Source organism: Scyliorhinus torazame, chromosome 9, assembly GCF_047496885.1.
Source record: "Scyliorhinus torazame isolate Kashiwa2021f chromosome 9, sScyTor2.1, whole genome shotgun sequence".
Lineage (NCBI taxonomy): Eukaryota > Metazoa > Chordata > Chondrichthyes > Carcharhiniformes > Scyliorhinidae > Scyliorhinus > Scyliorhinus torazame.
In genome coordinates, this window is record NC_092715.1 from 75,651,336 (window position 1) to 75,668,658 (window position 17,323).

At 43.5% G+C, this 17,323-nt stretch overlaps 1 protein-coding gene across 2 annotated transcripts in view; it reads right to left on the reverse strand.

The window, feature by feature from the left end:
* The window catches only part of rad17 (RAD17 checkpoint clamp loader component), a 77,649-nt gene that overhangs the window by 28,813 nt on the left and 31,513 nt on the right, over nt 1–17,323 (reverse strand). For both annotated transcript variants that reach the window (XM_072516171.1, XM_072516170.1), the window contains exons 6-9: nt 16,244–16,380; nt 15,769–15,821; nt 9,253–9,378; nt 5,658–5,727 (exon numbers count right to left, since the gene is read on the reverse strand). In XM_072516171.1, coding sequence (XP_072372272.1) covers nt 5,658–5,727; nt 9,253–9,378; nt 15,769–15,821; nt 16,244–16,380 — 386 coding nt within the window. The remainder of the gene's footprint in view (nt 1–5,657; nt 5,728–9,252; nt 9,379–15,768; nt 15,822–16,243; nt 16,381–17,323) is intronic.

The following is a 17,323-nucleotide window of genomic DNA, read 5'->3' on the forward strand; positions in this document are numbered from 1 at the left end:
CTAAACCTTGCCCCTCTCACCTTATACCTATGCCCCCGAGTAATTGACCCCTCTACCACAGGGAAAAAGCCTCTGACTATCCACTCTGTCTATGCCCCTCATAATTTTGTATACCTCTATCAGGTCGCCCCTCAACCTCCTTCGTTCCAGTGAGAACAAACCGAGTTTATTCAATCGCTCCTCATAGCTTATGCCCTCCATACCAGGCAACATTCTGGTAAATCTCTTCTGCACCCTCTCTAAAGCCTCCACATCCTTCTGGTAGTGTGGCGACCAGAATTGAACACTATACTCCAAGTGTGGCCTAACTAAGGTTCTATACAGCTGCAACGTGACTTGCCAATTCTTATACTCAATGCCCCGGCCAATGAAGGCAAGCATGCCGTATGCCTTCTTGACTACCTTCTCCACCTGTGTTGCCCCTTTCAATGACCTGTGGACCTGTACTCCTAGATCTCTTTGACTTTCAATACTCTTGAGGGTTCTACCATTCACTGTATATTCCCTACCTGCATTAGACCTTCCAAAATGCATTACCTCACATTTGTCCGGATTAAACTCCATCTGCCATCTCTCCGCCCAAGTCTCCAGACAATCTAAATCCTGCTGTATCCTCAGACAGTCCTCATCGCTATCCGCAATTCCACCAACCTTTGTGTCGTCTGCAAACTTACTAATCAGACCAGTTACATTTTCCTCCAAATCATTTATATATACTACAAAGAGCAAAGGTCCCAGCACTGGTCCCTGTGGAACACCACTGGTCACGGCCCTCCAATTAGAAAAGCATCCCTCCATTGCTACCCTCTGCCTTCTATGGCCTAGCCAGTTCTGTATCCACCTTGCCAGTTCACCCCTGATCCCGTGTGACTTCACCTTTTGTACTAGTCTACCATGAGGGACCTTGTCAAAGGCCTTACTGAAGTCCATATAGACAACATCTACTGCCCTACCTGCATCAATCATCTTAGTGACCTCCTCGAAAAACTCTATCAAGTTAGTGAGACACGACCTCCCCTTCACAAAACCGTGCTGCCTCTCACTAATACGTCCATTTGCTTCCAAATGGGAGTAGATCCTGTCTCTAAGAATTCTCTCCAGTAATTTCCCTACCACTGAAGTAAGGCTCACCGGCCTGTAGTTCCCGGGATTATCCTTGCTACCCTTCTTAAACAGAGGAACAACATTGGCTATTCTCCAGTCCTCCGGGACATCCCCTGAAGACAGCGAGGATCCAAAGATTTCTGTCAAGGCCTCAGCAATTTCCTCTCCAGCCTCCTTCAGTATTCTGGGGTAGATCCCATCAGGCCCTGGGGACTTATCTACCTTAATATTTTTTAAGACACTCAACACCTCGTCTTTTTGGATCACAATGTGACCCAGGCTATCTACACCCCCTTCTCCAGACTCAACATCTACCAATTCCTTCTCTTTGGTGAATACTGATGCAAAGTATTCATTTAGTACCTCGCCCATTTCCTCTGGCTCCACACATAGATTCCCTTGCCTGTCTTTCAGTGGGCCAACCCTTTGCCTGGCTACCCTCTTGCTTTTTATGTACGTGTAAAAAGCCTTGGGATTTTCCTTAACCCTATTTGCTAATGACTTTTCGTGACCCCTTCTAGCCCTCCTGACTCCTTGCTTAAGTTCCTTCCTACTTTCCTGATATGCCACACAGGCTTCGTCTGTTCCCAGCCTCTTAGCCCTGACAAATGCCTCCTTTTTCTTTTTGACGAGGCCTACAATATCACTCGTCAGAGTCAGCATGGATTTATGATGGGGAAATCATGTTTGACAAATCTACTGGAATTCTTCGAGGATGTAACCAGTTGGTGAGGGGGAGCCAGATGATGTGGTATGTTTGGACTTTCAGAAGGCTTTTGACAAAATCCCGCTTAAGAGATTAGCGTGTAAAATTAAAGCGAATGGGATTGGCAATAGTGTATTGAGATGGATAGAAAACTGGTTGGCAGACAGGGAACAAAGAATAAGAATTAACGGATCTTTTTCAAATTGGCAGGCAGTGCGGCATGGTGGTACAGTGGTTAGCACAGCTGCCTCACAGCTCCAGGGATCTGGGTTCAATTCCGGCCTCGGGTGACTGTGTGGAGCTTGCACTTTCTCTTAGTGTCTGCATCGGTTTCCTCCCACAGTCCAAAGATCTGCAGGTTAGGTGGATTGACCATGCTAAATTGCCCTTAGGTTAGGAGGGGTTACTGGGATGGGGTGGAGGCGTGGGCTTCAGTAGAGTGTTCTTTCAGTGAGTCAGTGCAGACTCGATGGGCCAAATGGCCTCATCTGGCACTGTAAATTCTATGAGAGTACCGCAGGGATCGGTGCTAGGATCCCAGCTATTCACAATATATATTAATGATTTAGATAAGGGACAAAATGTAATATCTCCAAATTTGCAGATGACACCAAGTTGGGTGGGAGAGTGAGCTGTGAGGAGAATGCAGAGATCACGGTAAAGGCAGCACGGTAGCATTGTGGATAGCACAATTGCTTCACAGCTCCAGGGTCCCAGGTTTGATTCCAGCTTGAGTCACTGTCTGTGCGGAGTCTGCACATCCTCCCCGTGTGTGCGTGGGTTTCCTCCGGGTGCTCCGGTTTCCTCCCACAGTCCAAAGATGTGCAGGTTAGGCGGATTGGCCATGATAAATTGCCCTTAGTGTCCAAAATTGCCCTTAGTGTTGGGTGGGGTTACTGAGTTATGGGAATAGGGTGGAGGTGTTGACCTTGGGTAGGGTGCTCTTTCCAAGAGCCGGAGCAGACCCGATGGGCCAAATGGCCTCCTTCTGCACTGTAAATTCTATGAAATCATTCAGTGTGATTTGGACAAGTTGAGTGAGTGGGCAAACGAATGGCAGATGTAGTATAATTTGGATATATCGGAGGTTTTTCACTTTGGCAGCAAAGACGAGATGACAGACTATGATCTGAAAACCCTTAAATTAGGAGAGGGGAATGCGCAAAGACCTGGGCGTCTTTTAAGAAAAATAAATTTGGAGTACCCAATTCATTTTTTCCAATTATGGGGTAATATAGCATGGCCAATCCACATACCCTGCAAATCTTTGGCTTGTGGGGGTGAAACCCATGCAAACACGGGGAGAATATGCAAACTCCACACAGACAGTGACCCAGAATTGAACCTGGAATCTTCGCACCATGAGGCAGCAGTGCGAACCATTGCTCCACTGTACTGCCTGACCTGGGCGTCTCTGTACACCAGTCACTGAAGATAAGCATGCAGGTACATCAGGTGATAAAGAAAGCAAATGGTATGCAGGCCTTCATTACAAGAGGATTAAAGTACAGGAGCAGGGATGTCTTGCTGCAATTATATACAGCCATGGTGAGGCCACACCTGGAATATTGTTTGTCGTTTTGGTCTCTTTATCTGAGGAAGGAAGTTCTTGCTCGAGAGGAAGTGCAGCAAAGGTTTACCAGACTGATTCCTGGGATTGCAGGACTGACGTATGAGGAGAGATTGAATTGGTTAGGATAGTATTTGCTGGAGTTCAGAAGAATGAAGGAGGATCGCATAGAAACCTATAAAAGTTTAACAGGACTAGACAGGATAGACGCAGGAAGGATGTTCCCGATGGTGGGTGTGTCCAGAACCAGAGGTCACAGTCCAAGGATACAGAGTAACCGTTTAGGACAGAGATGAGGAGAAATTTCTTCACCCAGCGCGTGGTGAGCCTGTGGAATGTGTTACCATAGGAGGTAGTTGAGGCCAAAACATTGTATGTTTTCAAGAAGCAGTTAGATATAGCACTTAAGTCGGAGGGAATCAAAGGATATGGAGGGAAAGTGGGATCAGGCTATTGAGTTGGATGATCAGCCATGACCATAATGAATGGCGGAGCGGGCTTAAAGGGTCAAATGGTCTCATCCTGCTTCTATTTTCCATGTTTCAGTGCCATATATCCTATGAAACATAATTTTACAATCAGCCACAACACAAGGTAAAGAATGTTAGTGTGCAACCAACCGTCTGCCAGATTTGGAAGTTCCACACTAACAATTCCTCTGCTAATACGGCAGCAAGGTGATGCAGTGGTTAGCTCTGCTGCCTCACGGCGCCGAGGTCCCAGGTTCGATCCCGGTTCAGGGTCACTGTCCATGTGGAGTTTCCACATTCTCTACTGGTTTGCTTGGGTCTCCCCCCCCCACAACTCAAAGATGTGCAGGGTAGGTGGATTGGCCACGCTAAATTGCCCGTTAATTGGAAAAAATTAATGAAAGAAAAAAAAATTCCTCTGCTAATGATGTTGTGGGTAAAGGCAGACTCTGTGATGTACAAAGCTACACAGCTCAGGTAGGTCAAGTTCAATCACCATTCTTTGCCCAGTTAGATGATTACAGTGCTCGCCTACAAATGGAATTCACTAACCCATGCGAGAGACAGGAACTTGATCGTTAATCAGTGATCTTGCCAAGTACTTTTTGTGGATGAAGACAGTGTTGAGACTGGTTGCAGTACTCTTACGGCTGTGAACACTCTTGGGAGAATTATGTACACTTGCATGAAGTAGCACAGACCTGCCAGAATCTACAGAACCGTAACCCAGTGCGGATCACTGCACCTTCAAGTTTTGTGCTAATCAAAACATGAACTTGAAGTCACAGAAGTGATGGCAAGAAGAGCCATGGAGCTGATGTTTAATTTTAAAGGATTAAGTTCTTGGAAACGCTGGATAAATTGTGGTTCATCAGTCTTGAAGGGAGGCAACTGAACAAGTGTTCAATGAAATATAGAAAATACAAAAACAACAGAGACTAGGTTAATCCAGAGTATTACTATTAGATATCCCAGGATACATGGGGCCAAATATAGGTTAAGACAATCTTAGGACAGTTGTCAAGAAGCACATTCTCATGCATTGAGCAATCAACAGTGAAATGGTCGTCTAGATGGACACTGTTTAGATGCATTCAAGAATCAATTGACCCCCTGATTAGGCAAGGTGAGGGGTAAAGTGGAAGAAATACTGTGTATTTCTGTGTAATAAGAAAATATTCCAATTTTCAACATTGATATTCCTTTTTTCTATGATAATCTTTATTAGTGTCACAAGTAGGCTTACATTAACACTGAAATGAAGTTACTGCGAAAATCCCCTAGTCGCCACACTCTGGCATTTGTTCGGGTACAGCGAGGGAGAATTCAGAATGTCCAATTCACCGAACGAGCATGTCCTTCGGGACTTGTGGAACGAAACCGGAGCACTTGGAAGAAACCATGCAGACACGGGGAGAACGTGCAGACTCCGCACAGACAGTGACTCAAGCTGGGATTCGAACCAGATCCCTGGAGCTGAGAAGCAACAGTGCTAACCACTGTGCTACCGTGCAACCCAAAAGAATAGCTTTTTAGTAACTAGTTCTATTTTGCTGAACCACTTTCTGACCGCAGCAGAAGCCTGTGCTTCAGTACCTATCCTGCTGTACCTGATTATCCAGGGCTCCAGCTCTCAAGAACATCTTTTGAAATTGTAAGAGGACCACAGTCAGTCATCTGGCACGGAGGTTCATAAGAACCAGAGAGTTGCTAACACTGATAGAAACATATTCCAAAAGATGTCCTTGCAGAGAAGGAAGGGAGCAAGCTGAAAGATTTAACTCTTCCATGTTAAAATAACACTTACCTTACTGGCTTGTTGAGAAGCTATCCTACTCAGAACTTTCAACATGCTTGTTGGAGCCACAGGATTAAAACTGCCAAATAAGTAAAGGAGAATATGTTCAATATAATAGATTATGGCAGAATGAAAATTAAGCAGAATCTTGATTTAGAATTCAACTTTGTCAGTTTTCTGCATGCAACAAGGTTACACTTCAATGACTAAACCTTTGATGAACTCTCCTCGTGGCTTTTTATTAGGTGTGACTGAACCATGCAGATCTGCAATTTCCAGCGTTCCATCTCTGGTCAAGGCTCAATAATCAAATTTTTGCCATTAATTGAGGTGACAGAACTGACCTTGGAACATCTTAAACAAGGGAGATGGTAACAAAAAAAACCAAATAGGAATTTCCTGCTTGTGACTACTAATCCTGCTGAAAGTGTAAATAATTTGACACTGGATGAAAACGGGATCTAACTTGAGGGGAAAGTTGCCTAAAGTTGATTGACTAAATAGACTCAAAAGTCATATAACAGCATATAAACTGTGGGAAATGTTTAAAGAAATGATTCAAAATTAACAGAAATGTTTCCCAATAAAAATAACAAAAATCCATTGAGAAAGATTGATCCACGGCTTATTGAAGCGATTATTAGATTAAAAGAAGAGACTGATAATGTTGTAAAGAACAGTAGCAAGCCTGAGGACTCGTGGAATTTTAGAAATCAGCAAAGAGGGATCGAAAAGTAGGGAGAAAAGAATAAATGATGGGGCAAACTAGCCAGGAATCTAAAAGATTGTAAAAGCTTTTATAAGTAAATAAAAGAGGGGTGTAGCTAAAGTAAATATTGGCACTTCAAAGGCAGAGACAAACTATTATGTGGAATGAGGCGAATATAGGAGACATTGAACAAATGTTTTGTGTCTGTCTTCACAAAAAACACAAATTATATACCAGAAATATAGGGTAACCAAGGAACTAATAAGCATGAGAAACACAAAGTAATTAATATCAGAGAAACTGAAGGGGCTAAAAGCCAACAAATCCCCAGAACCTTATGGCCTCCATCTAGGGTCATAAAATAGATAGTTGAATGGGCGGCATGGTGGTGCAGTGGTTAGCACTGCTGCCTCACTGCGTTGAGGACCCGAGTTTGATCCCGGCCCCGGATCACTGTCTGTGTGGCGTTTGCACATTCTCCTCGTGTCTGCAAGGGGTTCACCTCCACAACCCAAAATGATGGGCAGGGTAGGCGAATTGGCAATGCTAAATTGCCCCTTAATAGGGAAAAAAAGAATTGGGTACTCCAAATTTATTAAAACAATAATAAATAGCTGAAGAGGTAGGGTTTTCCAAATTCCGCGATTGTAAAATGGCCCTAGCGGATTGAAAATTAGAAAACTATAACATGGCCATTCAAGAGGAAAACAGAGAACAGGAAACTACCAGCCAATTAGCCTGACAGAAGTTATTGAGAAAATGCTGCAATCTATTCTTAACAAGTCGTAGGAGGCTGGTTTAGCTCAGTGGGCTAGGCAGCTGGTTTGTGATGCAGAACAAGGCCTGCAGTGCGGGTTCAATTCCCGTGCCAGCTGAGAATTCCGAATTCTCCTTCTGTGTATCCGAACAGGCGCCGGAATGTGGCGACTAGGGGCTTTTCACAGTAACTTCATTGCAGTGTTAATGTAAGCCTACTTGTGACAATAAAGGTTATTTAATTATCCAGGGACTGGTTTAGCACAGGGCTAAAGGGCTGGCTTTTAAAGCAGACCAAGGCAGGCCAGTGGCACGGTTCAATTCCGTACCAGCCTCCCTGAACAGGCGCCGGAATGTGGCGACTAGGGGCTTTTCACAGTAACTGCATTGCAGTGTTAATGTAAGCCTACTTGTGACAATAAAGGTTATTTAATTATCCAGGGACTGGTTTAGCACAGGGCTAAAGGGCTGGCTTTTAAAGCAGACCAAGGCAGGCCAGTGGCACGGTTCAATTCCGTACCAGCCTCCCCGAACAGGCGCCGGAATGTGGCGACTAGGGGCTTTTCACAGTAACTTCATTTGAAGCCTACTTGTGACAATAAGCGATTTTCATTTAACAGTGCAATTTGGTCATACTATGATTTTCTTTCTAAGTAAATATGGTTTTATAAAAGGGATACCATGTTTGACAAAATTAGTTTTTTGAGAATGTAGCCAATAGGGTAGATAAAGGGAAAATATAAGATGGAGTATACATGGATTTCCAAAAGGCATTCAAGAAGGTGCCACAAAATAAAAGGTTAACATGCAAGTTAAGTGCTCATGCAGCTGGGGGTAGTACATTAGTACAGACAGAGGAATTAAAATTTGTTTTTGTGCCCAAAATTGTGCCCAATTTTGTTTTTCCTAGTTAAGGGGCAATTCAGAGTAGCTAATCCACCTACCGTGCACATCTTTGGGTTGTGGGGATGAGACCCACGCAGATAGGGGGAGAATGTGCAAACTTCACACGTGGACAGTGATCCGGGACCGGGATCAAATCCTGGTCCTCGACAGAGGAATATCGGGGACAAACAAGGCATTTTCAAACTGGCAGGCGGTTAAATAGTGGAGTGCTGGACGAATCAGTGCTGAGGACTTGACTACTTACTAAAATGGAAGCAAACCGTAGGAAGCATTTCAAGAAATTATCAAAACTTTTCAAAAATATTTTCCATTTAAAAAAGCAAACTTTTAGCAAGAAAGATTCACTTTTGGATCATGAAGGAACTTGGGGATATGTTAGATTAGTATTTGTATTAGATTACTCTCTTTTTGTCTACACCTGTACAGTCTCAGGAAAAAGGGTCAATTATTGAGGACTAAGACGAAGATAATTTTGTTTCACTCAGAGGGTTGTGAATCTTTGGACTTCTCTACCGAAGGGGGTTGTGGATGCTCCATCAGAGTATATTCAAGGTCGAGATAGCCTTTTGGCCTCTTGGGGAAATCAATGGATACAGGGAGTTGAGGCACAAGATTAGCCATGATTGTAGCGAATGGTAGAGCAGGCCTGAGGTGCTGTACATCGACTCCTGTTACACTTGGCTACGATGTTTTTTATAGTTGATCGGTCTGCCAACACCCATTTGTCAAGGCAACACAAGCAGCAGCAAGATGTGGGAAATACTCTATACCATTAATTTACTGTTGCATAGAATTTGTCTATATTTGAGATTGAAAATATTTGAAATAAATGTTTTTTCTCCAGGTCACAATGTCTTTGTTTTAATGTATTCTGAAAAGTTTTATTTTTACTGTCTCAAAACTATAAAGAAAACAGGGGCGTAACGGTGGCGCAGTGGTTAGCATTGCTGTCTCACAGCACCGAGGACCCAGGTTCCATCCCAGCCCCTGGTCACTGTCTGTGTGGAGTTTGCACATTCTCCCCGTGTCTGCGTGGGTCTCATCCCCACAACACAAAAAGATGATCAGGGTAGGTGGATTGGCCACTCTAAATTGACCCTTAATTGGAAAAAAATAATCGGATACACTAAGTTTATACTAAAAAATACTACAAACAAAAAAAAGTGTATACAAGTCTAGTCAAAACCAATACTCCATCACCTAAACATAGATTTGTCATTAGTAGCTGCTTGCCTGATATTAAAGATAGCCAATTCCTCCTGGATATCTTTAGGGAAGAGTAACCGGTGGCTGCTGCCTCCACTAGTACTATCAGAAATTATGAACACCAGTGGACATCTTGCTGTTTGCTTGAACCTCCTAGAAAAAGTATACATCGTTTAACTTTTTCTACTAAAAAAAAACACACATTTTAATACACTTTAATACACTTCTTCCACAGCATAAGTATTGCATATTTACCATGAAAAATGCTTGTAAAAGTAGTGTGTACCTGCACACTAGAAACAAACTCGATGGGCTGATAAATCTCATTCTGAGTTGTACTATTTTATGATTCCATAGTAATTTTATAAAGTATATGCATCAATGATTAACTCGCAAATCTTTAAGAACATTGCTGGACTTAATATATAAACATATATTAGTTTTAATGTTGTGAAATGTACTTAGGATTCACACATATGATTTTGGTTATGTGAATCACTGAATGTTTACAGCCTTGTTTTCACCGACAGTTCAATGAGCTTTCTCCCTGTCAGGATTGTCTTTGAATTGTGTGAGTTTATTGTCCCAGTAGTAAAGTAAGTTCAAGTGGCTGCAAGTGAAAGGAAAACAAAGACAATTGCAGACACATACTCAATTGGGAAGACAATGGAATAGTGGTAATGTTGCTGGAGTAATTATCCAGAAACACAGGCTAGTGCTCTGGGTACAATTTATTTAATAAGTCTGGAATATAAAGCTAATCTCAATAACGGTCATTGTTGTAAAATCTGGTTCAGGAGTGTCCTTTAGGGAAGAAAATCTGCCACCCTTACCTGGTCTGGCCAACGCGTGACTCTTCATCATTCTCTGAAATGGGGCTGGTTTAGCACAGCCGACTAAACTGCTGGCTTGTAATGCAGAACAATGGCAGCAGCACGGGTTCAATTCCTGTACCGGCCTCCCCAAACAGGCGCCGGAATGTGGTAACTAGGGGCTTTTCACAGTAACTTCTTTGAAGCCTACGTGTGACAATAAGCATTTATTATTATTAAATGGCCTACAGAGCCACTCAGTTCAAGGGCAATTAGGGATGGGCAACAAATGCTGACCTTGCCAGTGATGCCCACATCCCAAGAGTGGAAAAGCTTGCAGGTCAATACGTGACGAGTCAATTAGGCTGCATTACAATGATTTGAGGTGCAATTGCCTTGGCACTTACATTTTATCTTGAACATGTGTTGTGCTGATGCAAGGGAATGCAGGTGGTGGAACTTTTAAGTTTGCATATAGACGGGGCAGCACGGTGGTGTAGTGGTTAGCATTACCGCCTCACGGCTCCGAGGTCCCAGGTTCGATCTCGGCTCTGGGTCACTGTCCGTGTGGAGTTTGCACATTCTCCCCGTGTTTGCGTGGGTTTCACCCCCACAACCCAAAAATGTGCAGGGTAGGTGGATTGGCCATGCTAAAATTGCCCCTTAATTGGTAAAAATGAATTGGGTACTCTTAAATTTATTGAAAAAAAGTTTTTGTACAGACGGGTAGTAAATTTAAAGCAACTTGTTAGCAACAACTTGAGCCATCAACCTGACACATTACACTGTTGGGCTGTCTTACCAAAATTACTTAAACGCAAACCTCCTGCATCTGTTCACAGAAAACTTTCAGTTAATGTATACATCATTCTGTCCAGCCACAAGCTTCTCCCCGGCATGGCATAATGTTGTCCAAGGGAGCGATACCCTCGAGCGCCTAAAAGGGCAACTTTTCTCGTAGCCACTTCATGCAGCAGCATTTCCACTTTCTCGGCCATGGAACAGTAATGGTAGGGTCAGATGCTGCACTATTCCATTACTTGCCTACCAATTTTGTTTCATTCCACTACTTGAAGTTTTCTTTCAGTTAAGTTTTGCTTGATATTTATCCTCCACACAACAGCCCCACCTCACGCAACCTTTTCCACTTTTACAGTCACACTTGCAGTCGAAAAGGCAGTGGTACTCCACAAACCCGGTGGTAGTGGCGGTGCTGAGAGTTTGGGGGCAGTGGAGGAAACATAGGAGAGCGGAGGGAGCATCTATCTGGGCCCCGATTTACAACAACCATTGGAAGGCTGGATGGAGGGTTTCGGAGATGGCAGAGAGTAGGAATTGAGAGGATGGGAGATCTATTTATAGACGGGAGCTTCCCTAGCTTGAAGGATTTGGAGGAGAAATTTGCACTGCCAGTAGGGAATGGGTTTAGATATCTGTAGGTACAGGATTTTCTGAGAAGGCAGGTTCGACCTTCCCGCTCATGCCACCACGGGGGATATAGGACCGGGTAGTTTCCAGAACATGGGTGGGAGAGGGGAAGGTATCAGATATCTACAAAGAACTTATGGAGTCGGAGGAAACTCAGTTAGAGGAACTAAAGGGCAAGTGGGAGGACAAGCTAGGGGGAGAGAGAGGTGGGGCTGTGGGCGGATGCCTTAAGCAGGATTAATACATCCTCATCATGTGCCAGGCTTAGCCTGATACAATTTAAGGTAGTCCACTGGACACACATGACGGTGGCACGGCTGAGCAAGTTCTTTGTGGTAAAGCACAGTGTGCGAGGGAGGTCCAGAAAATCACGTCCACATGTTTTGGGCATGCCCGAAGCTTAGAGGGTTTTGCTAAGGCTATGTCCACGGCATTTAAAACACGGGCAGTGGCGAGTCCAAAGGTGGCAATCTTTGGAGTGTCGGAAGAGCTGGGAGTCCAGGAGGCGAGAGGGCCTAACATTTTGGCTTTTGCCTCCCTGGTAGCCCGGAGACAGATTCTGTTAATGTGGAGGGACTCGAAGCCCTGGAAACTAGAAACCTGGGTTAGTTTTGTGGCTGGGTTTCTCAGTCTCAAGAAAATAAAGTTTGCCCTGTGACGGTCAATGTCAGGGTTCGTCCGGAGGTGGCAGCTGTCCGCTGACTTTCTCAGAGAAACTAAAAATGTCTGCAGAAGCAGAAATCTGGAGGGGGGGGGGGGGGGGGGAAAGAGGGGGGTTAGGCTATTGTTTCATTGTTGGGGGCGCGAAGAACGGGATAGGGATGGAAATGTTTCATGTACCATGTTTATGTCGCTATTATCGTCATTATTATAAAAACTACAAATACCCTAATAAAATGTTTGTTTTTTTAAAAAAGAAAAGGCAGTGGCAATGTTTGTACTCAGTTAAGGCCATTTACCTTTAAAAACAGAAATATCTATTTGCATTCCAGTTAAAATGCAAATTTGTCATTTCTATCCTTCCCACCCTCAATTAGGCTAACCCCCTGAGCAAGGAAAGATCGTGCAACTCGACAATGACAGAAATTAATTGTCTGTGCTCACACCACAGTTGGATAGTTTTGTACGAGGAGCTATAAACTCTAGCCAACACTTGGCCCTATACTGTACATTTTTCACGCTGCAAATGATGACGATCTCTTATCTTTTGGAAAAGGGATTGCGTTAGCATAGGAACAGATATTGTATTAGTTAAAATTCTCACGTCCCTGGGACGGAACAGTGATTAGCACTGCTGCCTCATGGCGCTCAGGACCCGGGTTCGATCCCATCCCCAGGTCACTGTCCGTGTGGAGTTTGCGCATTGTCCCAGGGTCTGCGTGGATCTCACCCCCACAACTCAAAGATATGCAGGTTAGGTGGATTGGCCACTAATTTGAAAGAAAAAGTTGGGTACTTTAAATTTAATTTTTTTTAATTGTCACATGGCTGAGTTCAGGCCATGAAGAGGAGTAGATTCCAGCATGCAGAGGGAAGCCAGTTTTTAAAAAATCTACAACAGGTCTGTAGAACGTGAAGGAGAAATTGACACTACCAGCCAACATCTCAAAGAAAGGGCACAGTTTTGAATGCTAGAGAAGTTAGAGCTATATAATTATATTTTATATTTTAAGGCTGAACCTGTGAGCAGCTAGATGGAAATATCCAGATCATGTGAAATAATGAAAGGAATTTCTGTTGAGAGACATGAATTTTGGAAAGGCCTGAAGACAACTGTTGGGGAATGAGCTGAACTATGAAAGCAACCAAAACAAAGCTGCTGCAGAACTTGGTTTTGTTGTGTGGAAATTGAAATGAGGCTAGTGAAAATTGTTGAGTTGATTTCATGTTAGCTGTGATGAATGTATCAATTTCAAGTATATTGTATTCCAAGTATTTGGTGAAGCAAGAGCTAAAAGTCTGGGTTAGAGCGTGCTTGACTGCTAAAATCATGTTTTAAAAAATTAAGTTGAAAGACAATGTTTTTAGGAGCCAAGAGGTGCAATTAACCATCATAAAAAGCTTGGGCTAATGCAATTTTGTTTTGATTAAGGGGATCCCTGGGGAGTTAATTAGTTTCAACTTGGTGAGATGATGTCATTGCTGGGTGGAGGTAAAGGCTTCAGGCTTTTTAAGAGAGAATTTTCAGTTCAGTTCTATTCTGGATGAAGCTGAGACTACAAGTCAGGTTTTGTTCTCTGGAGTTTTTAAAGAGATCAACAGTGTTTAAAGTAGTGCAGACTTGTCTCAGCACAAAGGGGAACTGAAACAAGCCAATTGAAACAGCGTTTGGCCCCGGGACCGGATGGGTATCCCGTAGAATCTTACAGGAAATTCTCAGAGCTGTTGGGTCCGCTATTGTTGAGAACTTTTAACGAGCCTAAGGAAAAGGAAACCGTGAAGATGACGGTCCTCCCCAGGTTCGTCTTCCAGTGCCTTCCCATCCTCATCCCCAAGTCCTTTTTCAAGCAGGTAAACAGGAATATTACGGGATTTGTGTGGGCAAACAAGACCCCGCGTGTTAAGAGACAGTTCTTAGAGCGCAGTCGGGGTGGGGGTGGGCTGGCGCTGCCGAACTTTGGTAGCTATTATTAGGCAGTGAATATATCCATGATTCGGAAGTGGGTAGTAGGGGAGGGTGGGGGGGGCGGCATGGAAGCAGTTGGAGGTGGCTTCTTGCAGGGATACTAGCCTGGGGGCATTGATAACGGCTCCGCTGCCGCTCCCGCGGACACGGAACACCATGAGCCCGGTGGTGGCGGCGACATTGAGGATCTGGGGTCAGTGGAGACAGCACAGGGGGGAGGCAAGGGCTTCAGTCTGGACCCCGACATGGAACAATCACAGGTTCGTTCCAGGTAGAATAGATGGTGGGTTCCTAAGCTGGCACAGAGCGGGTATCAAAAGGATGGGGGACTTGTTTATTGATGGAACTTTTGGTAGTCTGAGGGCGCTGGAGGAGAAATTTGGGTTGCCCCCAGGGAATACCTTTAGGTACATGCAGGTTCGGGCGTTCGTGAAAAAGCAGGTGGGGGAATTTCCATTGTTACCTGCCCGGAGGATACAGGATAGGGTGGTCTCTGGCGTGTGGGTGGGGATGGCAAAGTATCGGACATATACCAGGAGCTGCAGGAGGCGGAGTGGGCCTCGGTGGAAGAGCTGAAGGGCAAGTGGGAGGAGGAGCTGGGTGAGGAGCTAGATGAGGGCCTGTGGGCTGACACCCTGGGCAGGGTCAATTCCTCCTCATCTTGTGCCAGGCTGAACCTGATTCAGTTTAAGGTGGTGCACTGGGCACATATGACAGTGGCGTATGAGAATGAGTAAGTTCTTTGGGGTGGAGGACAGGTGTGTGAGGTGTTCAGGGGTCCAGCAAACCATGTCCATATGTTTTGGGCATGCCCAGCACTTACAGAATTTTGGAAAGGTTTTGCAAAGGCTATGTCCAAGGTCTTGGACACTCGGGTAAAACCGAGTTAAGGGATAGCGATATTTGGGGTGTCAGACGATCCGGGAGTGCAGGAGTCGAAAGAGGCCGGAGTTCTGGCCTTTGCCTCCTTGGTAGCCTGGAGGCGGCTCTTGTTAATGTAGAGGGATGCAAAACCCCCAAGTGTAGAGGCTTGGGTCAGTGACATGGCTGGATTTCTCAGGTTGGATAGGATAAAGTTTGCCTTGCGAGGATCCTTGCAGGGGTTCTCGGGGGGGTGGGGGGGGTAAAGATTTTAATGTTGTATTTGTAATAAAATTTGTTTTGTGCAATCACTCCTGGAGCGAAGTATCCTTTCCCCTGTCTTACAAAATGAAAATAAAATATTGGGGTTTTGGTCTAGTATCCTAGCCACTGTTGGGGTCTGGTGGAATCATAATATAGCTGTAATCGTTTTTTTTATTGGTGTTGCCTTTTGTTTAGTTGGATGATTTAGACAACGGGTATTTAAGAATAATTGGTTCGAAGTAATTCACATTTTTAAAAGTTATGATTAAAAGTATAAATCAGTACACAGGAAGGAATCACTATTGATAGCCAATTTAAATAAGTTTCTGCCTTGGTGTTCCCAGCTAACCGCCTTGCCAGGAGCACAAAAATGACCGTCATGTTTTTGATTTCTATATATATATATATATATATATATATGCGTTGAATGGCAATTATGTACATACTGCTTAGTAATTATAGACGAGTTGATCAGAAAGCTGAAAATGGATCAGTTTATTCCATAAATAAGTATTCTTTTCAGTGATCAATAATTGCTTCTGGAAAACGTACCTCAAGATATCATGCATGCATGAAGGTTCTCTATAAAACTGATTAGGCATATCCTGTCAAGAAATAAGAATGATCAATAAAACAGTATATTTAATTTCATTTAAATGAACAGAAAGGGCTGATATCCAGTAAAGTTCAAACAACCTTAATGTTGTATAATCAGATTGTTTGCTTTCTAGAATGCCAAACTGCCCCTACTCTAGAACTCATATTTTAATGGAGTACAGAATATATCGCTAACAACTAAAAACCAAATAAAAAACTGTCTTGTATATTTCAAAAGCTAACATTTGAAAAACAGGCATGAATAGAATTACCATGCATACAAGTTGCACTACTTCAGGAACATACTATTGTTCTGACAAATATTTGACCATATCACTGAAAGGATGAATACCTCACCCCCTCATCAGATAGGTACGCAAGGGTCAACTCTTTCCCTAATGAACAAGGAATTCAATAACACTGTACTCACTTCCACAAGAATCAGCTTTTTGTCCGTCTGCAGTCCATCTCCCAGCATCTGGAGCTTTTTGTATTTGTTGGCTCGTAATAAAAATTCTTGAAACAGAGTAGACTGTGACTTGCTGGCATATACCTGAAAACCTGGTTCTGAGGCAAATCACAGGGCATATTTTTATAGATTGGAGAAAACAGATGTTTACATTTTATTCAATAAGTACAGTTTATATTAACATAAAGGATGTGCGTTATTGTATGGAGTGTTACATCTGAGACTTTTATGCTTACAAGCACTGAATTTCTAAATTAGCAATGTCTTCATGGTATGCCAGCTGAATGGCTCCTTTTCAGCTTCGTGACTCGAACCAGCAAACATTCAAGAAGAAGCCATAAAGGTGAAGGAAACATATTTTGCCTGAAGAGTAGCAGAAATATTGCATTTTTCCCCCTTAGTTAATGCCAACCCCACCTTCCCCACTGTTATATTTACTTTTTGACAATATTAAGAACACTGCTTATGTAAACAAAAGATATGATGAGAAGTGGGGTAAGGATATGTAAGAAACGAAAAGTGCTTTACCAGAGACAGAAACAAACCATTAAGGATTCCGTCCAATTATCATTTGGTACTGAAACTAGGACCAAAGTTAGTTCTAAATTACCATCATTACTCATCCTCGTCCTCCCCATGGAGAGCGAGCACCACACACTTAGCCAATGCAGCTTTAACAAAATGGTGAAGATTGGGGCTTCTGTAACCTTTCTCATTGCTCAAACACATCACACATTAATGATCTCACTTTAGGACCAACTGTCTGAGGATTGTGAGAAAACTAATAGCATTTTCAAAATAATAATTGAGCAAAATTAAACATACAAACTAGGAACAGGAATAGGCCACTCGGCCCCTCAAGCCTGCTTGCCACTTGATAGGATAATGACTGATCTGGGCTTCTCACTCCATTTCCCTGTGAACCCCCACCCCAAATACTTCATTCGGAGATCAAATGGCAATTTGAAACTGTTGAGTTCTTTAGCATATTTTCTCCACTTCTTAATTTTCAACTTCTTCGACATTCATATTTGTTGTCAC